This window comes from Equus quagga, chromosome 13 (genome assembly GCF_021613505.1).
Source record: "Equus quagga isolate Etosha38 chromosome 13, UCLA_HA_Equagga_1.0, whole genome shotgun sequence".
NCBI classification, from domain to species: domain Eukaryota; kingdom Metazoa; phylum Chordata; class Mammalia; order Perissodactyla; family Equidae; genus Equus; species Equus quagga.
In genome coordinates this window covers 73,296,197-73,319,803 of record NC_060279.1, presented here as the reverse complement: position 1 = coordinate 73,319,803, position 23,607 = coordinate 73,296,197, and the positions used below count along the sequence as shown (strand labels likewise).

Genomic DNA, 23,607 nt, shown 5'->3' with positions numbered 1-23,607 from the left:
CAACCCACACGAACACACACGCACACGCAGACACAAGCGTGTACAACTGTGGGTCACCCTCATTCAAAGAGATCTGGATTACCAGCCCCACGTCCCCACCCAAATCACTGAGGACACATCAGCCGCTCTCCCAGCGCAGAGTCTGGAGATATCTCTAGGCTCGAACCGATGAAGCGGTTCAGTGGCCAGTGCAGCAGGGAATCGGGCTCCCGTGAGCGAGCTCAGAGACTCCTTCCAAGCCCTGAGCAGACTCACACCAGCACCTGGAGGAGAGGGGAGTTTGCGTTTCTGCCCTAGATGGGGAGAGGGCTAGGGGACCCCCCCCGTGATGCAGGGCCATCTGCAGTGGCTGAGTCTCCAACAGACCTGGGTTCCCGTCCTGGTTCTGTTGTGGCCTGGCAGTGTGGCCTGGAGCAAGTCCCTTGAGGACCCAAAGCCTAGGACACCTCACTGGGGAGGTGGACGCTGAAGGGGTGTCTGCCATGGGGGCCAGCAACACCCCGGAGGGTCCGTGGCTGGATTGCCTCCCGTCAGTGCTGACGTAGCTCTGTGGTCTCACGACAGTTCTCTTCTTCAGGTGGAGAAAATACATCCCACGCTCAGGAGAACAGTGCGAAGATCCCAAACAATGAGACAACTCATGTAAATGCTTCCTTAGCGCAGTGCCTGGCACCTGCAGACGCGCTGCAGATAGCAGGGAGCACAGCGGCAGCCACGGCCAGTGGTGTGCTGATCAAGGTGTAACAACAGGCTCTCTGGGATAAAGGAGCCCCGATCACAGCGTGTGCCCACACCCGTGCAGTCAAAGATCCCACCCTAGCTGATTCTGTGCTATGAGGGGGATGTCCCTAGACCAGAGTCGGGAAGAGATGCACACGATTGCTTCCTAGGAGCCAGTACAAGCCAGTATGAGCTGGTTCCACATGCTCCTGGTCCACAATCATTTCTATGCTTTTTTGTTTTGGTGAGAAAGATTGGCCCTGAGCTAACATCTATTGCCAATCTTCTTCTTTTTGCTTGAGGAAGATTGTCTCTGAGCTAACATCTGTGCCAATCTTCCTCGATTTTGTATGTGGGATGCCACCATAGCATGGCTTGATGAGTGGTGGGTAGGTCCGTGCCCAGGATCTGAACCTGTGACCCCTGGGCTGCTGAAGCGGAGCACACAAACTTAACCATTATGCCACCAGGCTGGTCCCTACTTCTATGCTTTTTATTTAACACACCAAGGTGGCCAGAGAGAGGGGCAGGTGTGGCAGGCTGAATAAGGGACCCCCAAAGATTGTCTACATCCTAATCCCCTGTGAATATGTTATCTTAGGTGGCAAAGGGGCTTTGCAGACGTGATGAAGTTAAGGATCTTGAGATGGGGAGGTCATCCTGTATGATGTGGGTGAGCCAATGTTATCACAGGGTCCTTATAAGAGGGAGGCAGGAGTCAGAGAGTCGAGACAGAAGTAGGGGCTGCAGTGATGTGGCTGCAGGCCAAGGAATGCAGGTGCCTCTAGAAGCTGGAAAAGGCAAGGAAACGGATTCTCGCCTGGTGCCTCCAGGAGGGACCAGCCCTGCCTGCCAACACCTTGATTTCAGCCCAGTGGGACCCATGTCAGACTTCTGGCCTCCAGAACTGTAAGACAATAAATTTGTGCTGTTTTTTTTTAAGATTTTATTTTTTTCCTTTTTTTCCCCAAAGCCCCCCAGTACATAGTTGTATATTCTTCGTTGTGGGTCCTTCTAGTTGTGGCACGTGGGACGCTGCCTCAGCGTGGTTTGATGAGCAGTGCCATGTCCGCGCCCAGGATGCGAACCAACGAAACACTGGGCCGCCTGCAGCGGAGCACGCGAACTTAACCACTCAGCCACGGGGCCAGCCCCAATTTGTGCTGTTTTTAATGCTAAATTTGTGGTCATTTGTCAAAGCAGTAGTAGGAAATGAACAGGTATGCCAGGCTGGTTGAAGGGGTCACTCCATTGGTTCTGAGGGTCCACAGTGGGCATGGTCAGTGCCCATAAGGTGCCACTGCCTGGACCAAATGCCCATGTGAAGACAAAGAGGAAGAGAGAGGAGAGAGAAGAGGACAGGGAGGTGGAGAAGGAGATCCACGTCCTTCCCTCTTCTGCACCCACCGGCTCCACCATGCTGCCCTGCCAGTACGTGCCCGTGTGCGACCCCACTGCATCCCCAGGGCCTGGGGCATCAAGGAACAGAGGGAGACCTGCTGAATGAGGTAATGAAGAAATGCATGAATGAGGGGGCTGAGAGCTCCTTGAGGGCAGGGTTTTATTTCTGAGTCCCTGGCACCGATTAGGAGGGCCAGGTGCTGTCAGACACGGGCAACAATGAGCACACAAACCATGAAAGAAACCAGAAGTGCTGGGGGGGTGATCAGCGGCAGATGGTGACGCCCCTCCTTCCTTGGCAGCCAAATCCAACATAGACGTGCCTCCCCACGCCCATGCCCAGCCCCTCCCATGATGAGGGGCCGCCCCAACGTGTGGGCCCCCGTTAGGGATCTTTAAGGGGGGCCCCCAGCCCTTCCCTTGGCTGTATGTGAGCAGGTGATCCAGGCTGGGTCAACCAGAGGCTCTTGTCTAGGACTCTGGGTCTTGAGCAAAGCGATGCCAAGATGAGGAGGGTGAGAACTCATTATGAGGCAGGGCTGTGTGTTCCTGTAAAGATGGTGACTGGGCTGGGACATGGTCCCCCTGCCTGCCTCAGCTCCAGGCCACTTTCTAAGCCTGCTCTCCAGGCTCCCGTCAGTCCTAGCATCTCCCTTTCCTGCTTGAGATAGCCTGAGTCCATTTCGGCTGCTTGTGTCCAGAGTCCTGATAGACGAGCACATCCTCGCTGGACCCTTGGTCCTTCTCAAAAATGGATGCTCCGAGGCATTTTTCCCTGCCGTTGTTTTTCAGAAGGTGCCAGCCAGCTCCCAGAGCCTCGGCCTCTCCTGGTTACACCACGAGCCCTCCTGGCATCCCCTGGTCCCAGAGCTCACACACCGGGTGGTTCCGGCCCTGCCCAGACTTGGTCAGTTTGCCAGCTCGCTGCTGAGCAGGGACAGCTAACAGACTTCCTTTCCCGCCCCCGTGCCTGGTCTGGCCTGGCCCCCAGGTCTCGCCGTCTAGAAGGGGAGGAGGGTTTCCTCAGTGACACCAACCACCATCTTACCTGCCTTTGTCATCTCCCCTCTTCAGCCAAACCTTTCAGGCAGAACAGCCTGAGTTTTCCAAGACTTCCTTCACGTGGGAGAGTACGGACCCCCTTCCCCGGCCACACCCGGCTTCCTGGCCATTTCCTTCGTCCCTGAGAGTGTCTCAACCCCAGGAGGTCTGTGTGGTGTTCTGGAAAGATGGCAGGTTTGGGTTCAGTGGAGCAGTCTGTGGACCTCAGCTGCAAACAGCCATGTGACTTTGGACTTCCCAGGCCATAACGGGCTCAGGACGCCCGCCTCTCTGCGTGGGGATTAACTGAGACCCTGAAGGTCAACAGCAGCAGCCCGACGTCACTTACCAGGCACCGTGCAAAATGCCTTACACGCATCGCTGTGAGGTGAGGACGTGCACATTCCCATCTCACAGATGAGGAAACTGAGGCTCAGAGCAGGCAGCAGGGCCCAGCTGCCCACCCAGGCATCTGATCCAGCCCCTGACCACACCATTGCCCCTCGGGCACATGCTCACTCTTCCCTGCTTTTTAAACCCCTTGCCTTCCCCAGGGCCTTGGCCAGGCCCACCTTCCCTCCTCGACTTCCCTGTACTTCTTGCGGCCCCTCTTAGACCCCTGACCCCAGGTCACAGGACTGAGAGAGGAGGCAGGATCCAGGAGGATTAAGAGACACCTTCCCAGTGTGGTTGGCATTAAAAAGTCTGCTGAGTGAATTAATGAAACGCAAGGCAAAGCGCGGAGACGCGGGCCCAGGAACAGTCTTGCTGCCCAGCTCTCCAGAACCTCGTTCCTGGGGAGGCAGAGAGGGTGAAGGTCTCTCCCACTCCACCTGCCAGGCTCACCACTCCCCAGCACACCTGGGAGGACAGGGGTGCAGAGGGGCTGGCTGCACAGCGGAGGAAGGCGGGCTCGTCCATCACAACAAAGGAGGCCCTTTGAATCACAGGCTCACGGGGGTGTGAAGAATCACCCAGTCCAGGGGTGCTCGGTCTTGGGCGGTTTATGGGAACCTGAAGCCCCTTGAGAACCTGAAACAAACTATAGATTTACACTCAAGTAATGTACACACTGTGTATATACCACACACACACATAATTGTGCGGGCAGATTTGAATACACTCTGGACCACAGAGGAAGGTCCCAACTCCAGCCCAACCTTTCCTCTCCTGCCATGCTTCTGACGAGGACTCTAAGGCCCAGACTTGCTGTGGTCTCATCAGTGTCCTTCCCCAGTGTTGCCAGCTCTCCTTCTGGCACGTGGTGGGTACACATAGCCATTCGTTGCTTTGGCCGATGAAACGTGAGCTGACGTGATCTGCGTCGCTTCCGCTGGAAGCCTTTAAGAACCAATGCACCTTCAGCAGGCTCCCTTCCCCATGCCCTGGTAGCCAGAAACGTTCCAGTCGGTGCACACTCCACTGGCTCCCAGCTGACCCAGGATGGACAGGCAGCATGAGTGAGAAATAATCCTATGCTGTTTTAAGCCACTTAGAATTCGGGGCTGCTTGTCACAGTAGCATAACCCAGCACAACCTGGCTCGCCTAGTTTTTCCTGTGGCTTTGTTCACACAGAGCGTGGATCCTGCCAGGAACACTCTGCCTCCCCGCCCTCCCTCACTGCCTGCTGAACCATCTGCCCTTCGGGTCTCACCCGAAATGCCAAGTCTCCAGAAGGCCTGTCTTAGTGGTCCCTTCCCCCTCACCATCCCTGACCACATCAGGTGATGATACCTCCTCTAACAGATCACACTGTCCTGTAATCACTTGTTTCTTTGTTCTTCTTCCTCTCCAGGCTGTGGACTCTGTGAGGTCAGGGGCCACGTCTGACTTATTCACTACTATGCCCATGAAACCTGGGGAGATGTTTGTTAAATGAAAGACTGGTTGACTTGTGGAATGAATGAATGAATGAATGAATGATTGGATGGATATGTGGATGGATGGATAAATGCATGGGTGGGTGGATGGCTGGCTGGCTGGAAAGATAGATTAATGGATAGATGGATGAATGGATGGATGGATGGACAGATGGATGGGTGGATGAATGGACAGACAGATGGATAAATGGATGGGTTGGTGGATGGATGGATGGATGGATGGACAGACAGATGGATAAATGGATGGGTGGGTGGAAAGATGGATGGATGGATGGGTGGATAGATGGGTACGCAGACAGATGGATAAATGGATGGGTGGGTGGAGAGATGGATGGATGGACAGACAGATGGATAAATGGATGGGTTGGTGGACAGATGGATGGATGGATGGATGGATGGTTGGACAGACAGATGGATAAATGGATGGGTGGGTGGAGAGATGGATGGGTGGACAGACAGATGGATAAATGGATGGGTGGGTGGAGAGATGGATGGATGGATGGGTGGATAGATGGATAGACAGACAGATGGATAAATGGATGGGTGGGTGGAGAGATGGATGGATGGATGGATGAAGCATCACTATACTCATTCTGCTCACTGAAGAAAATTTCATGTGAAACAAAACTTCAAAAGAACTATTCAGTCTTGATACCCTCTCTTCCCCAGTTGTATTTGACTAAGGCTCTAGTAATAATCATAGCAGTCTCTTCCTGAACACCCACTATGTAATGCTAAGTATTTTACAATGCTAAGTATTTTACATGTAATATTACTTATCCTTACAACACCCAAGGAGACAGGTACTATGGGTCCAGTTCACAGATAATGAAGATGCCCAGAGAGGTTATTCCTGCTGCCCGAGGTCACATAGCGAGAACATGGTAGAACTGGGCTGGGACTCAGTCTGTCTGACTGCACTGCCTGCTCTCTCTACTGTCCACCGGGGAACATGAGAGCCATGTGTCTGAGCTCCCTTGGGCTCCAGGAATTGGGCTGGGAAATCTGAAAGCATTATGCTGATGAAGGGGAAGGAGGAAGGACTTGGCATGTGTCCCAGTCACCAGGAGGCCCCACCCCGCAGACAAGAGGGTGGGCCAGAACTTTCCTCCCAAAGAGGGGGAGGCAGCTGGTGGGGCAGCCTCCGCCTCCTCACGGCCGCTTCCCCTCTTGCTGATGGAGTTGGAGAGGTTTTAACACAGCTGGGCCATAACTACTCTTTCCTTTGGCTTGTCGAGTTTTGAAAAAGGACAGAGGCCACGAGGGACATCCGGAATCCCAGTGCCGGCATCTCTAAGAGCCTTCAAGGAAAGGGAGAGTGGACTGGGCTGTCCTTGACCTGGGGGAGAGGGCGCGTTTCTGCATAGTCCCCATCCCGCTGTGCGGGCGGCTGAGCCAGGACGTCACGGGGCACAGCTCGAAGTCCTGAGGGTCACTCAGGAGACGGGCCTGGAGCATGGGAAAGAGCCCCGGGGGCCGGCGCCAACTTCTCCTAGTGATAAATCTTTCTAATACGCAGAGGGCCTCGTTCCAGGCAAATTCTGCCTAATTTCCTCTTTGAAAGTTGCCAAGTTCTCTCTCATTGTTGTATTGTCTCGAGAGGTAAGAAAAACAGCCAAGGGTGCACCCGGGTGACTCTCCCCAGAGCTCCTTCCCCGGCCGACTTCTTAGGGAAAAACAGCACGTGCTTCTCAGACCGGAAAGGTCTCTCTCCAGCTTCCAGTAAGAAGGGACCCCGCCCCACCCCCGCCCGGCTGCCAGTGTTTGGGGTAAATAGTCGTCCGGCCTCCCGAGAGACCTTCTGGAACATCAATGAGAAGAGCGGGTCTCGGAAACCCTTCCAGAAAGAAGCAGAACCTCTCCGGGAAGGAGAGTCTCGTTGTTCTTGTTCCTCCTGAAACCTTGTTCTAGAGCAGCGGGTTCTGTCCGCTTCTCAAGGATGGGCAGAAACCCAACTGCGAGGCAGAAATCTCCAGAAGAAGATCTGTGGCCCCATAGCCTTTAATTCCTGCCACCCCACCCCGTGGGCGGGGAGCTGTGCCCACCCAGGATGCTTTGATCGCACCGTTGAGGTACTTAGGTAGTTACCTCCTCACAATGAAACGCCAGCAGAAAGGGCATGAAGGGAGGAAAGAAGATAAATGGGTGCTTTCTGTAACCAGGGATGCTAATAGCACGGCATTAGGGAGCTCATGCTGAAAACCACAAAGCACCCAGAAGCGCATCGACTGGACCCGGGCTGGAAGGCTGGGAGCTCTGTCTGACGACCTGATGCCCCGCTGGCGGACTGCTCGGCAATCTGGGCTCTGGAGGAGGGACACTTGCCCAAGAGCGTCTCTTAACCTTCCTTGAACCCAGATAGGTCAGCTCCCAGAAGTCTGAGTGAGGCAGTGATTCCAATTCTTACAAAGCAGCTTTGTAAGGAGGTCCCTGGGAGAGGGACAGAGAGAGAAGAAGGAGGAATGGAGAGAGGAGAGACACGGAGAGAGAGTTAGGTCAAGACGCACAGAGAGGAGGGCTCAGGGTGCAGCGAGGTGCAGAGAGAGGCTTGGAGAAGGAAAGCAGAGACAGAGAAACCACAAGAGATGCAGGAAATGAAACAGAGCAAGGGAGAGAGAGGAGGGGAGGGGAGGGGAGAGAAGGGGAGGTGAAGGGAGAGATGGAGAAAAAGTGTCAGAGAGACAGAGAAATCAGACACACACACATAACAGAAAACCTGAAAGAGAGACAGAGAGAGGAGGAGAGAGAGAGAGCAGGCAGGCTGGCATAGGGACGCCCGCACGTCCCTCACATCACCCCTACATGGAGAATAGCTGTGCCACCTGAAGCAGGACGGGGCCCCCTCAGGGGTGCAGGGATGCCAGAATGCTAAAGACCCCCTTTCATTCTGAGGTTATTTCCCCTGGGTGGGGGGGTGGTTCAGTGTATGGAGCATGGGTCAAAACGGAAAGTCCTAGGGTCCAGCCCCCTACAGTAGAACTTCCTGTGACAATGGAAGTGTTCACCTGCGCTGTCCAATACGGGAGGCACCAGCTGCAAGTGGCTACTGAGCATTTGAAACGCGGCTAGAGGTCTGAGGAACTGCATGCTTAATCTGATTTAATAAATTAAATGCAAATGACCCACGGTGGCTAGTGGCTGCTGTACCGACAGCACAGTTCCAGGTGTCTTCACTCGTCGGCCGACCAGAAGCTCCTCGAGTCAGCCTTGGCCCCCGTGCACACCTGGCTGCTTCTCGGGCCTCCCTGCCGCCCAGAGCAGGGAAGAGGGCTCTTTGTCACGCCATAGCTCTGGGGCCTATCACGTGAATGGGGACAAGCCCAGAGCACGGGATCCCACCAACTGTCACGACAGCATGTGAGGAGCGCCCTGCCCGGCACCTCAGGCCACCACCCTGGGGCTCCAGGTGCCCCCCGGCCACTTCACTACCAGACAGATCTCCTGGCCTGGAGCCCATCTCCAAGATGACTCGGAACCCACTTATATAACGAGACGGCCACACGCCACCCATGAGTCACGGGAGGGAGGGGGAGGAGGGTGATGACAAGGAGGACGCAAGGTAGAAGCTGAGGGGAATGACAGCAAGGGAGAGACCAAAGCGGGCTGCACCCACCTGGGGTCCCCTGGGTGATGGGACGGAGGCTGTGTCTGGGTCCCCTGTCCTGGCTCTGAATCCAGCTCAGGGTCCCAGGATCCGCCGGCCGGCCGCCTCCTCTCCCGGCTGCTCTCCTGCTCCAGCCTCTGGCTCCCGGGCTGTGCGGGCTGCACCATCCGCTGGAGCAGGGGGCAGTCACAGGCGTGAGCACGGCAGGGGGAGCTCTGACGTGAGGCCACGGCCTGACGCAGCCCCAGCCAGGCGAGTCATCACAGCCGGCCTGCAGCCACGGCCTGGGTTAAAGGGACATTCCAGGCGATCCCAGCGACCGGTTTCCCTTGCAGCCTGACTGCTCCTCTGTCCCCAGGGCGAGTGAGGCTCAGGGTACTTCCTTGGGTCATGCTGTCCCGTCCACGCCCAGACGCTATGAGGCTCTCTTGCTGGCAGGGCAGCGACCACTCTACCCGGGTAGATGGCAGCTGAGGCCTCCCCCCTCTAGCTGGGCCACTCCGAGGGTAGCCCCCCACCCGCCTCCCTCTGGCACTCACACACCCAGCCTCCTCTGCCCTGCAACCAGACCGGTCCTCCTATTGTTCCCTCTACCCCTTAAGAGCTTTCAGGGCCTCCCGATTGCCCTCAGAATAGAGGGTGCCTTCCTCACTCAGCTAACAAGACCTGTGCGATGTGGTTGTGACGCATCCACAGGGTCCTGAATCCCCTCCTCTCTCCTTCAGGGCAGCAAATACCCCCTCCCTCGCATTCACGCTTTGCACCTGCATTCCCTCTGCCCAGAGTGTGTACTCCCATCCCAGCACACTCCTACGCATCCCTCTACGCCCCCAGCTCTAATGTTGCCATCCGGGAGGAGCCTTGTCTGGCGCCCCCGGGCCGAGTGAGTCACTTCCTGCTCTGGACTCTCAGTTGTTGGGACTTACGTCTATTTTAGCTGTTCTCTCTCTGGTCATTTGTCTACGGCTCTGTCTCCCCGGGGGCCTGCAGCTCTTCAAGGATGGGGCTGCGGGCTTATCCACCTCCTCCCCCGGCTCAGGGCTCTGTGGTTCCATCAGATTTCCTCAGCATGCCCTCCTCTTCTCAACTTTCCACGGAACCCCATTATTGCCCCCCGATCTTCCACCACTGCTCCCCCAAGTCCAGGGTGGTCAGAACTCAGAGACTCTGCTGCAGCCATGGGATGGGCGGGAAGGACAGAGAGGACAGCTCTGGGGCTGGAGGGGACGAGGGCAAAGGTAAGGGTGGATAAAAGGAAAGCTGCCGAGTGAGAGGGAGAGCCTGAAGAAGAAGGCAGACGGGCAGGCACGTTTGGGTGTCCTCCAAGAGACGACAGGAAAGAACGGGATTTTTCAAGGGGATGTTTAGCTGTTACACTCAGCTTGTCGAGCTCAGCATTCCTCAGAGGCCAAAGTGCGTGCCTCTTGGCTCCAATGTTGTTACACAATCTAGTAGCCACTTTTTTTTTTTTTTTTTAAATCAATATATTCCCCAGGCCTGGGTCTCTCTCTCTCTCTCTTTTTTTTTTTGGTGAGGAAGATTGGCCATGTGCTAAAAATCTGTTGCTAATCTTCATCTTCTTGCTTGAGGAAGATTGTCCCTGAGCTAACATCTGTGCCAATCTTCCTCTATTTTGTATGTGGGACACCTGCCACAGCGTGGCTTGATGAGTGGTGTGAGGGTCTGCACCTAGGATCCAGACCTGAGAATCCCGGGCCGCCAAAGCAGAGTGCAGGAACTTAACCACTGCGCCACTGGGCTGGCCCCTCTAGTGGGCACTTTTGAAACGGGTTTTAGGCAACATCTCTTTGGGCTCAGAGCAGGTCTCCCTGGAGTGACAAAGTAAGAAAGAAAACGCGCCTAAAAGAAAGGTCAGGGCAGACAGTTCTCCCAATGACAAGAGAGAACTTTCTCTCTAGATGAGGAGTTTCTAACTTGGGGTCTCTGCTGGAAATTGGGGTGGCTCTCCCTGAAATGATACAGAACATGTCGAATGTATGTTCTGCAGTGGCCATGTGACTTTTTTCCACTGCAGTTCCTTTCTCGGAGGGCCTTCTTGTCCCCTGTCCACGAGGTCCTGGTAGGGCTACGAGAGTACACAGCTCTGTGGTCAAGGGTGGGCATGCGACTCAGGGTAGGGCATTCCCTGGGGTGCAAAGGACTACAGTAGAGCCAATCGGGAATCTTGCAGAGATTTTATAGAAAGATATTAGAAGGAAAAAAGACTGTCACATTTCAAAGGATTACGAGCTCCAAGAATGTGGCTTGAGACTGCCAGAAGTCCATCTCCCCCACCATATGGAGAGATCCTGCCTGACAATGAAGCCAACACACAGAAGCAGAGCCAGGAGATGGAGAGAAAGATGCTGAATATTAATATGATTTGACTCCTGGATCCAGCTATGCCTGACTTCCCCGTTATTTTAATATAGCATTAAATTCTCTTTTTGCTTCAGACACTTTGAGTAACATTTGTATCATTTCTGATCAACAGTCCTTGACCAATACACCCAAAACGCACACTTTTCCGAGGAGACAGCTCATACTTCCATCAAAGATTCAAACGGCTTATTAGACCAGTGAGAAGTAAGAAATCTCCCCATTTGAAGTATAGCAAAAAGTAGCATCTGTTGCTTACTTGCTTCTTACAGCCTTTTAAGGCCTAACAACATGCACACATGCCTCAGTTTCCTCATCTGTAAAAGGGAGATCAGAAAACCTATTTCTCAGGTTTGTTTAATGAAACAAAAACTCAGCATGTAAAGCTCCTAGACTGTGGCAGGCATGCAGTTGGAGCTCAATCCATGCGCATTCCCTTTTCCTCTACCTGCATGAGCCCCAGTTTACACTTTTTTATACTTGGAGAAAAAACTCCCTCAGTTAAACCACCTTTCCTCCTGACAGCTGGCCGTCTCCCTGGGAGGGAAGAGGAGGGTGCGTGCGGGGAGGGGGGACAGCTGCTCGTTCGTGTTTATCCTACCTGCAGGAGGACCGTTCCCCCAGGAACCGTGAGCTGTAAACAGTACTTCGGGGCGTTCTCCCAGGACAGCAGCTGAACATCTTCAATAGCGCTGTAGGAGACCGAGTTTTCCATGTACCCAGTTGGCTGCAGCAAAAAAAAAAAAAAAAGAAAAGACATGCATTGATTACAAGATCAGGCACAACATCGGCGCCTCAGAAGAAGGTTCCAGAAAAATAGCCCCATGCTGGCAACGAGCAAACTGAGCTGGTACAGAAACTCTGCAACTTCAGGGACCAAAGGGACTCTGAATTTCCTAGCTGGCGGCATCCAGCTGGAGGGGAGGGGCCGTGCGGGAACCTCGCCCACGTGTTTGGAGGCGCACAGTCGAGACTAGACTGGGGTCCCTGAGGAAAGCCCCGAGGACTGTTCTCCTGGCAGCCACAGGGCCCAGCATGGGGCGGAGCCTGAGTCCCTCTATCCCTCACGGTGTCCAAGCCACCACCCTCCCCTTTCCAGAAAGCCGTCACAGCCCCCTCACTGGTCTTCTCGCCTCATCCCTTCCTACAGGCACGTGCTCTCCACTCAGCACCCAGGGCTGTGTTCCAAGTCAGCAAACTCGATCCCTTTATTCCCCTACTAAGCATCCTTCAATGGCTCCCAGTGGCCCAACCACGAAATCCACGTTCCCATCCACCATCAACAGGCCTGCAGGTCTGGTCTTGCTTCTGCCTCCAGCCACCCCTCCCTCCCTGGGAATTTCTTGCCCTTTCTGTACTCCTCTACGTGGGCCCACTGACAGCACCAAAAACTCAGCTTGCTCCTTGTCCCAAAAAGGCCGCGGCCCCACCCCTGGCATCTTCTCTTCTCCTCTCCAGGTCTCAGCTCAGCAGGACTTCTGGGGGGAAGCTGTGACCCTCTGGACCTCATAACCCAGTGGGTCGCATCCTCCCTGGTGGCCTCTGTGCTCACCATGCCCGGTTTAATTATTGTGGCCTTGTATCATGTGCTATCTGTTTGACAGCTGCCTCCTGGCCAGGCTGCAGCTCCGTAAGGTCAGGCTCCTGTTTGTCTTGGTCCCTGCTCTCTCTCCCCAGTGCCTGGCACGTGGCGAGGGCTCGAGAATTTGTGTGGAAAGAAAGAAGGATAAAGGCTCTCATTGGTCAACTCTGGGGTGAGGGTGGGGCAAGAGAAACTCACAGCCATTCACTGCTCTGTGAGTGAGGTCCGCCGTCACAGAGAGAAGGCACCAGGGGCATGCACCTGCCACCAGGGACCAGCAGCACCCTTGTCACCCTGTCCCCAGGAAGCCAGAGTTCAGCAGAATCGGAGGCGAGTGTAGCACAGCCGAGAGGAACAACAGCTAACATCTCCCTAAGCCTGAGACGCCAAGGCTCCCGGGCACTTGATGAACACCATCTCCTTTAATCCTCACGACAGGCCCATGGAGCAGGAGCTGGGGCCATCCCACTGCACAGATGAGGATGCTGAGGCTCAGGGGGGCATGCCACATGCCCAAGGTCACCCAGCTGGGCAGGGGTGTGGCCAGGACTGAACTCAGCTGCTGACTCTGGACTCGGCGCCCTGAGCGCCATGCTCAAGCAAGAGGCAGATGCGATTTCAAATCCGTGGCCCAACAAGCTATTCTACCTAAGGACTCAGGACCTCCAGGAGGTGTGTCAGTTTCAGGTTCTGCCTGCCAAAGCTGAGGTCTGATGGCGGTGGCGGCGGAGAGGGCTGAGAGCTTCAGCTGCCTCAAACTTCCCTGACCCGATCAGTCACCAGCTCAGGAGGGAACAGCGACTGATCAATTGACCTGCCCATTCATTCACTCGCTCGTCCATTCATCTGACAGATATTTATTAAGCACCCATTACTTCCAGGCCATAGGCTGGGTGCTGGGGATACAGCAGTGAGTGTCTGAGACCAGGGCCCAGTGGGGGCAAGAGACAGCAGATGAACAAACCACCCCAATAAATAAACTATAGGACAGCAGCAAGTGCTGCACCAAGAATCCAAATGTGGTGTGGTGGGCAGGAGGCTGGGAGCTGGAGCTCCGTGGGAAGATGGAGGGAAAGTGCATCTCAGAGCACACAGCCAGTGCAAAGGCCCAGGGGCGGGAAGAAGCTGGCAGTGTTCAGGGAGGGAGGCCAGGGTAAGAAATGCCCTGGAGAGATGAGCAGGCCAACCCTGGAGGGACGCGAAGGCCCAGCTGTGGGCCCAGGTACCACTCCCTGGGGGGTGGACACTGCAGCGGCTTTAGGAAGGTTTTATAGCATCATTGGGAGGAGTAGGCGGAAGCAGGGAACAGCCTGGAGGCTCCTGCACAGGTCCAGGTCAGACCCTGGCGGGGAGTCGGGAAGGCAGCCAAGTTCGTCCTCCCTTATCACCAGCACATGGCCCGCCCTCAGCAGGAGCCCAGGCGACCGCGTGTCCGACCAGCACGGCTCCATCAGCGGGCCCCAGAGGCGGACACGTGGGCTCCCCTTCACCTTCTGCCCTCTTCCAGCATCCTCCACACTATCGTGTTCTCGAAATTCTGCAATAAACAGCTCAGCCCACCAGCATATCTTGTCCTGAGAATATCAGTGAGACCAGGGGCTTGGGGGATCGGCTATGGGCTTATTTTCCCAACCCACGTTCGAATATTTATGGTGGGTGTGGCTGACAGCCTGTCTGCCCCGTGGGGTTTCTGCACCATAAGAGCAGGAATTCTCCTCTGACCTGTTCCAAGGGCCCAAGCAGAGCCTGACGTTTAGGGAGGTGAGCGTCGTTTTCTTAATAAACGAAGGAATATTTTCCTAAATCAAAAAATGTTCATCCATGGATTACTTATAATCACTATGCATAACATACTTGGGAAGATGCTTTTTTTGTTTATTATGCTTAAAAATTAAATCAAAATATTAAAAATACATTAATAGATTTTTTAAAAAAATCTCCATTAGGAAGCAACGGCACTTGGGTGCCCGGTTGCACCAAAGGCCTTTTCTTGGTGGCCCATGTCACTTCTCTCCCCTTTTAAGGTCCATGCATTTGGAAAACTGCATACAAGAGAGAGACACGAAATCCACTCCGAAAATCCCAGCAGGGGGGGAGAGTGGCCGCAAAGGCGTGAACGTGACCATCCAAGGCAGCCTCGCTTCTTAGAATCGCACCTGGGACACATGGGCAGAGGGCCTCGCAGCTGCTCCTTCCCTCACAGCCTCCTCGGAGACCCACCGCGCTCGCTGCCCAGTGCCACACCAAGCCCGTGGCAGCACGTTCCGGCAGAGGACCTCCAGTGACGTGTGCGATCTGACATGAGGGAGCGCTCACTGACCGCCTGCGTCTGCCTTTCTCACGACCCTGCTTTAGCCGCTTCAATGTGGCCTTAATTAGAAGTTGCAACACAGGCTTTTTGGGGGAGAGGCTGGGTATAAATAAATACATACTGTTTTTTAAAAACAGCTGTATCACTTTCCCATCATTTGAAGCAGTACTGGCTAAAAGCAGAATCTGTAGACTCAACAGGACCTGTGTTTGAGCCACTTATTGTGTGTCTTTATGTAAGTTACTGCACCTCTCTGAACCCGTTTCTTCCAGTGGTAAAACGAGAACTTAATAAATTATTAGGAACCTTAAAGGAGATCCAGTGTGTCAAGGGCTTAGCATAGCACTTAGAACATACTGAAAAGCTTAACAAAATGAACTGTTGTGAGAAAGATTAGACTTCATCTCTGGAGTCTTCCTCCTCAAAACCCATAATTCTAGTCTAACCATGAGAAAAACATCAGACCAACCCCAGTGGCGGGCCATGCCCCAAAACGCATGACCAGTTCAAGGGAAGTTCGAGCAAGTGTCCCAACCAAGAGAAGTCTTTGGAGACACGATGACGAAAAGTACTGACCGTGGGATCCTGGGACAGAAAAGGGACGAGGTGAAAACTGAGGAAATCGAATAAAGGATGGACTCTAACAACAGCCTATCAATGTTGGTTCATCAGTTGGGACAAATGCATCATGCTATTGTAAGATGGTACCAAGTAGGGCAGCGGGGTGTGGGGCATATGGGAATTCTCTGCACCATCTGTAACTTTTCTGTACATCTCAAGCTGTTCTAAAGGAAAACGTTTATTAAGAAACATTAACCCAAGGGGCCGGCCCGGTGGCGCAGCGGTTAAGTGCGCACATTCCGCTTCGGTGGCCTGGGGTTTGGATCCCGGGTGCGGACATGGCACCTCATGGCAAGCCACGCTGTGGTAGGCGTCCCACATATAAAGTAGAGGAAGATGGGCACGGATGTTAGCTCAGGGCCAGTCTTGCTCAGCAAAAAGAGGAGGATTGGCAGCAGTTAGCTCAGGGCTAATCTTCCTAAAAAAAACCCACAAACAACAACAAAAACCAAAACAAAACAAAATAAAAAGAAAAATTAACTGCTGCTGCCACCACTCCTGCTGTTGCTGTCACTATCATAGTCCACAGAGCCGAGCCAGGAGCCACGAGGCGTGCAAGGGAAACGGGACAGACTGGGACGCAAAGCCCCCAGGGGCTGCTCTCTGGACTCGGTGTGAGCCAACGCGGACCAGGCAGCTTCGTCCTGGGTACTTTCACACGCTGGGGATGATTTCACAGATGACTGATAATTCCCTGGTAATCTGAACAGGACGATCAGAGCTACAGGGGAGGAGATTCCTGCATGGGGTAAACGCTGGGTTAGAAGAGAAGGAGAAATTAAATGCTCCTCCACTCGAGGGAAGCGAGGAAATCCAGCTCTGAGTGGACAATAAACAGATTAAAAGTTATTTCTACCTGTGAAAGCAGGGCAAGCCGTTCTGTATGACTCCATTTATACAACATCCCGGAATACACAAAACCACAGGGGTGGACACATCAGACCAGCAGTCGCCCAGCGGCTGGGACAGGGGAAGGGACCAGTTACTGAGGGACATGGGGGCACTTTTTGGGGTCATGGAAGTATTCTATATCTTGACTGGGGTGCTGGTTACTAGACTATACGTTTGTCAAAACTCACAGAGCTGCACACTAAAAGCGTGAACGCTACTGAATGTAAATTACACCTCAAACCTAACTATGGCACCGCGTGAATATTCAAGATAATCTGGAAGATGATGAACACGATGAAATCTTTCAGATAAAACCGTATCAAGACCACTCATTAGCACTGCATATATTACCTTCCTGATTATTTTTTAGACATAAGTTTTTTTTTTTTTTAACAGAGCCAAATCTTACGGGTACATATAATTTTGTAACCGACCTTTTTTCACATAATGCTAGATCATATGCACATCCCATATTCTGAACCATAACCTCCAGAACTATCATTTTAGTGGCTATAAGATATTCAGCCACTATTTATTTATTTATTTTTATTTGTTTGAGGAAGATCAGCCCTAAGCTAACATCTGCTGCCAATCCTCCTCTTTTTTGCTGAGGAAGACTGGCCCTGAGCTAACATCTGTGCCTACCTTCCACTATTTTATATGTGGGACGCCTGCCACAGCATGGCTTTGCCAAGCGGTGCCATGTCCACACCCGCGATCCAAACCGGCGAACCCTGGGCCACCGAAGCGGAACGTGCAAACTTAACCACTGTGCCACCAGGCTGGCCCCTCGGCCACTATTTATTTAATTTTTGTTTTTGTTTTTCTTTGCTGGGAAAGATTCACCCTGAGCTAACATCTGTTGCTGATCTCCCCCCTCCCCCACTCCCCAAAGCCTCCGTACACAGTTGTATATTCTAGTTGTAAGTTCTTCCAGTTCTTCTGCGTGAGCCACTGCCACAGCATGCCAACTGACAGACGGGTGGTGTGGTCCTGTGCCCGGGCACGGAACCCGAGCCGCTGAACTGTAACCACTAGGCCATCAGGGCCGGCTCGGCCACCATTTATCATCAACCCTACCCCCTCCACCACCGACAGTGCGGCGGTTTCATTTTACGCCACTATAAACAACTGCACGGTGAACATCCTTGTGAAACATGTTTTTCTAGCCTATATTTAGGATTATTTCCTTAGGCCAGATTCCCAGAAATGGAATGACTGGGACAAAGGGTAAGGGCCTATTTTATGTTGTCGCCAAACTGTTCTCATTGAAGAGATAGTAAAGAGAACTGGGGAGTCCTGGCTAAGACCGGGGGGCCTTCGTGCTGGGCCCCCCGCTTGCCGGGCTCCGGCTGGAAGCCATGTTCCGACCCGGGTGAGTTCAGTGTGACGGTCTGGAAGCTGAGTGCCCACAGCGCGACCACACGGGGTGGGTGTTGGGTTGCAGCCGTCTGTAAGCTGGGGTCCTGGCCCTGGGGATGCTGCTCTCCCATGGGAGTCAGGGATCTGGTCGGAGGCCTCTGTCCTTTCCCTCTCTGGGACTGATGAGGGGCCAGTTTGGGGTCTGGGTGTTTGCAGGACGGGAAGAGAACAGTCTCGCTCTGCTTTCGTTTCTGAGATGAGCTGCTTCCCTGGTGAGGTCTGCGTTGGAGAAAGCAGGGCCTGGGGGACTCAACAGGCCCCCAGTGATCCCCCAAGGCCTTCAGAGCTGACATCCCAAACAGGGCACCTTCTCGGACTTCCCAGGCGTCAAAGTGGGCAGCGAGTGGGGTGACCAAAGACCCTGAGACAGCGCCCCCCACCCCGAGTCCCCCAGTCATCACCTCCCCCCACCTTTCCAGGGAGCCAGCTCCCTCTCGCCTAAACTGCCTGCTGGTTTCCATGGGGATTTCTCTAAAAGTGCTTATGAATCATGACGTCCGAGGCCCCCCAGACGAGGCTGCAGGCTGACTCAAGGCACACGTCAGGAAGGCGCCCAGCAGTGTTCCTGGCAGGGTGGGGGGAGGAGGCTCCTGGACCCCAAAAGGAAAAGCTGGTCAGGAATCATCCACCCTCCACCAGCACGCTCCCGAGGCCGGAGGATGTGGGAGACTGGGAAACCTCGCCCAGCTGGGGACCTGGGCTGAGAACACAGGCGGTGTGTCATGGGGGGTTGCTGCCCTGGCTGCCAGCTGGGTGCGCGATGCTGGGGACACGTCTCCTTGCTCCACGTACGAAAGCCACTTGAGTCATCATGCAGGGGACCCAGGCTGCATGGCCTGGTTCCACACGGCACTGCCCTGCCGGCATGAGGAAGGAATGGCTCTGGCACCCACACACAAACCCCGGGCTCGACGGAGAGACGCAAGTCGGAGGGCAGGAGAGCCCCTTCCAGCCCCGCCTTGGACAGTCAACAACAACGGGAATAATAATAGTGATGACACCATTACTCCGTGGTGGTGCCATGAAGTGGCTTGGACTAGGGGAGTGGGCTTCAGCCCTCACTTCCCCTTCTGCTTTTCAAAAAATTGAGATAAAACTCATCTGACAGAAAATTAAACATTAACTATTTGAAAACGTACGATTCAGTGGCATTTGGGTGCACTCACAATGCAGTGCAACCTCCACCTCAATTCAGTTCAGAGACATTTTCATTATCCCAAAAGGAAGCCCCATAGCCATTAAGTGGTCACTCGCTGTGACATCACCCCAGTCCCTGGTGACCACCGGTCTGCAATCTGTCCCTGTGGATTTGCCTACTCTGGACATTTCGTATTGACGGAATCAGACAATCTGGGGTCCTTTCTGTCCGGCTCCTTACACTTGAACATTTTCGAGGTTCCTCCATGTTGCACGTACCACGCGTCAGTACTTCCATCCTTTTTACGGCTGAATAATGTTCCGCTGAATGCACAGGCCACGTTTTCTTGACCCCTTCATCAGCTGAAGGACATCTGAGTTGTCCACCTTTTGGCCATCGTGAACAGCCTGCTGCGTGTTTTTCTCAGTGACCTGGCAGGACACGCACCCTGCACACACAACCCTCGCCAAGCTCCCCCCACAGACACACACAGGTGCCCTGGCTGACCTTTACCCAGCGGTCACCATGTGGCCGGCACAGTGCTGAGAGCTTTGGATACATTATCCCATTTATCAGAACAACAACAATGCTGCAGGGGGCAGCTGTGATGGCCCCCATTTATCCACACGTTACAGAAGAAGAAACTGAGGCATGGAGAGGTAAGGCCATGTTGCAGCTTCTGTTTTCAAGAGAGAAGACCCTGAACTCAACCTCACGACCCCCGAGACTGTGCCCTCCATCCCTACGCTCTGCCCAACTCCTCCAGCCAGCTCCTAACTCCAGTGTGCGTACGGGTGTGCGCGTGCATCGTGAAGGCGCCTGTGCAGAAAGGGGCAGGGACCAGAGAGGACGTCAGAGCCGGCCCCGGCACAGCGGGGGGTCTCAGCATCTGCCTTCCAACTGACTGCCATCCAGCCCCGCAGGTCGGCAGGCCACCTCCGGCTCGACTCGGCCTCCAGGGCAGAAACCCACACACGCTCATTTGGGAAAGGCCTGTCAAAATATTTGGATGTTCTCTTGAATGCCACAAAGGGAGAGTTGAGCAGGGAGAGCAAAGCGGCAGGGAACAATTTGCTGCTAGATGAGCCAGTCTGGGCCCCGGTCCCAGAGCTCATCTCCTCAAACGCCGTCCCCACTCCCCGTCCCCTCGTTTCTGTAACCAAACAGACCGAACATGATGTGACCTCTTCTTGTTGCCCAGGGTCCCTGGTGTTGTGACCCCCCCCAACCCCTCCACCGGTGAGCTGGGCTGCAGCCCAGCGATGCCCTCGGTGCCACTTGGGAATAGAGAGCTGCGCACTGCTACACTCCGGCCTGGAGTTGGAGAGATGGGTCTGTTTCGAACAGCTTCTCCCATCATTCTCTGGATGCCAAATGGTTACTTCCTATTGCTGCCAATGAATCCGCCCCCACACCCTACCCTCAAAAGGTTACTGCTGTGGCCTGTGAAACCAGAGCACCAAGCGCATTAGAATTATGTGTAAAGTAAAAGTAACTGGGTTCGGAGCAAGAAAATCTCTTACAGGAAAGATACATCCTTCTTGTGTTTTGTGGTGTTTTGTCCGATCTTCTCTTGGTGGCGGGGGTGATTATTCTAAGTTCTTCACAGCATAAATAACTCTAGATTGGCACTGTCTGGTGGAACTTTCTGCAATGATGGAAATGCTCTGTATCTGCGCTGCCCAACGCAGGAGCCACTGAGCACTTGAAATGCGGCTAGGGTAACGGTCACCTTGGGACTGAGGTCATGCAGTCACTCAGCATGTGGAACCCTTCCCATGTGTAACCAATACCAGGGCCTGGGGACATGGCAGTGAAGGGGAGGGACACAGTGCTACACATGGAGCTGATAAGTTAGTGGGAGAGAAAGATGACCCAGGAAAATTGGGGGGAGGGGCAGGTCAGATGGATAGAATCTGCGTCCCAGACAGCTGAGAAACTGATCAAGGCTCAGAGGGAGCCTGGATGGAGGGACTGGCCCCAGGACCCTCTCAGGCCCAGTGGAGCTGTCGGTGGGCATGAATGCCAGGCACCCCTCCTCCTGCCCTAGTGTCGGGACCTCCCTGGCTGGGAGCACCACTGCTGGCACACCCTGCCCACCTCCCACATCAGCATGGCCCCCCGCCAGCCCCCGGTAGGCAGGTATCACCATCGCCCTTGTGACAGACCAGAAACAGAGGCTCTGTGCAGGTATGCACCTTGACCGACCACGCACAGCTACTCAGGACAGAAGTAGGAAGAGAACTGAGACCTGCGGACTTTCCTGGCCTTGGTCTATAAAAGCTAGTGAGTTAAAAATCAGGGGTTCGACAGTCCTCCAGCAGAACGGCTCCAACGAGAAAGACGACGACAAGGGTCGGCGTGGATACGGAGCAGCTGGAATGCTCCTCAACTGCTGGTGGAAATCGCTAAATTGCTAAACCACTTCAGAAAACTTCACAATAGGATCTGCCAAAGCTGGACATACGCATCCCCTGAGACCAGCAGCCCCACTCCTATGAAAAAACGCCGACATACGTCCTCCCAAAGACCTGTACACAAATGTTCCCCGAGGACCACAGAGCCCCAGACTGGAACAGACTGGGAGCTACCCAGACGCCCACCAACAGAAGACTGGATCAAGAAATCCGGGTCCACTCACCCAGTGGAACAGTTACACAACAACGAGAAGGAAGGATCCACGACTACACACAACACGTGGATGGACCGTACCAACAAGAACATGATGCTGGGGAAAGCGAAGGCGACAGGAGAGGGAGACCGGACAGGAGACGGATGGGACTCCATGAAGGAAGCCACAGGCCTGAGTCTACAGGAGCTGAGAAGGGCTGCTGGGGACAGGACCCTGCGGACAGCACTCATTCGTGGGGTCGTCAGGAGTCGGAGCTGACTTCATGGTTTGTAACAACAACGCTGTGCAAGAGAAACTAGACACAGAAGCACATACTGCATGCGTCCATTTGTAGAAAGCTCAGAAATAGGCAAAACTCGCTCCACGCTGTGAGAAGTCAGTGTGCTGGGTATTGGGGTGACCAGCTGTCTGGTTTGCCTGAGAATGAGGGGTTTCTCAAGCATCGGATATTCGGCACTAAAACCGGGAAAGTTCTGGGAAAACTGGTACGAGTTGGTGACCCTACTGTCGCCCCAGATGGGGACAGTACTGGAAAGGGGCAAGAGGGAGCTTCTGGAGGCCTCGCACTGGTCTAGCTCTTGATTCGGGTTGGGAGTGACACAGTGTGTTCACTTTGCAAAAACACATAAGCGGGACACAATGTGTCACTTTTCTGTGTGTATGTTACACTTCAATTAGAAGATCTTTTGAAAAATCAGAATGTCTAGAGTCAGAACCCAGGCTCCACCACTTGCTGGCTGTGTGGCCTTAGGCAAGTCATTTGGCCTCTCTGAGCCTCCATTTTCTCCCTTGTAAAAGTGAGAGAGTATTCCCACCCATTAGGATGGCTACTAAAGATAAAAAAAGATAATAACAAGTGTTGGTGAAGAAGCGGAGAAACTGGAACGCTCGTATACTGCTGGTGGGAATGCAAAATGGCGCAGCCGCTCGGGAAAACAGTGTGGCAGTACTTCAAACAGAGTTTCCGTATGACCCATACGGGAACTTCATGGTATGTGATTATACCACAATAAAAAAGGTAACAGTATATCTATCGTAAGGGTGTTTGTGGAGAGCAATTAAGTGAATGCAGCTCGGCACCTTGTAAGAACTTGATACAGGGAACTGCTCTCATGCAGTCACCCCAAGAGAGTAGCACTTGGCGAGGCCTGAGAAAGCAGGCCGGGAGGGTGCTGCGGGCAGGACACGAGGAGGTGGGGGTTCATTCGTTCGAGGTCAGTGAGATAAACGCCCAGCACGGTGCCAGGTGCTAAGGAGGAGCTAGTTATAGCCAGGCAATTATGTTCAAGTCTCAGCCGGAAGCAAGAAGAGGCTTTGTGCAAGGGCTCTCCAGGTTCCTTCACCACCCATAGATTGCTCCAGAAAGATGGGACAGAGAGGAGCGCCCTGGCTTGCAGTCAGCCTGGCGCATGGGGGATCTCCCAGCTCTGGATGACCAGGGACAAGCAGGATGCCATCAGTGATGGATGGTCAGGGTCAGCCCCAGTTGGCATCCCAGGAGCTCTGGGCCATGTGCCTGTGGACACCGGCTCCCCACCTCCTCCTGCGCCGTCTCAATCAAGCCCCCTCACAGCCCAGCCCTCCTTGGGGGCCTGGGAGGGGCCGCCTGGGGGCCGTGGGATCTTCAAGACAGGGGAGGAGCCACCAGCCCTGCTTCCCCACTGCCCAGGCCTCAGAGGAGCGGTGCCTGGAGGATGGGCCAGGAGGGCAGGGCTGGTGCCGGGGCAGGTCAAGCCTGCTCTCTACAGATCATGCTCTGTGGAGACGGTCAGGAGGCACGCTGGCTCATTAATCATCAGTCCAGCCATGGCAGCTGCCCCCTTTTATGGCCAAATGGCTCAAGAGGTTTAATAATAGAGTGAAGGACTGATATTTCCACATTCAGACTCTTCGAACCCCAGTCACCATCGCAGGCTTGGGCAGAGGGATGGAAATCTGGGTCCTCGGGGCACGATGCTTGGCATCTGTGCCACCCGGCAGCTTT

The 23,607-nt window shown here is 54.1% G+C and overlaps 1 protein-coding gene across 1 annotated transcript in view; it reads right to left on the bottom strand.

Annotated features, from left to right (window-relative positions):
* CMIP (c-Maf inducing protein) overlaps positions 1-23,607 on the bottom strand; it is a 239,326-nt gene that overhangs the window by 81,715 nt on the left and 134,004 nt on the right. Inside the window, exon 2 of the mRNA XM_046682695.1 lies at positions 11,628-11,753. Coding sequence (XP_046538651.1) covers positions 11,628-11,753 — 126 coding nt within the window. The remainder of the gene's footprint in view (positions 1-11,627; positions 11,754-23,607) is intronic.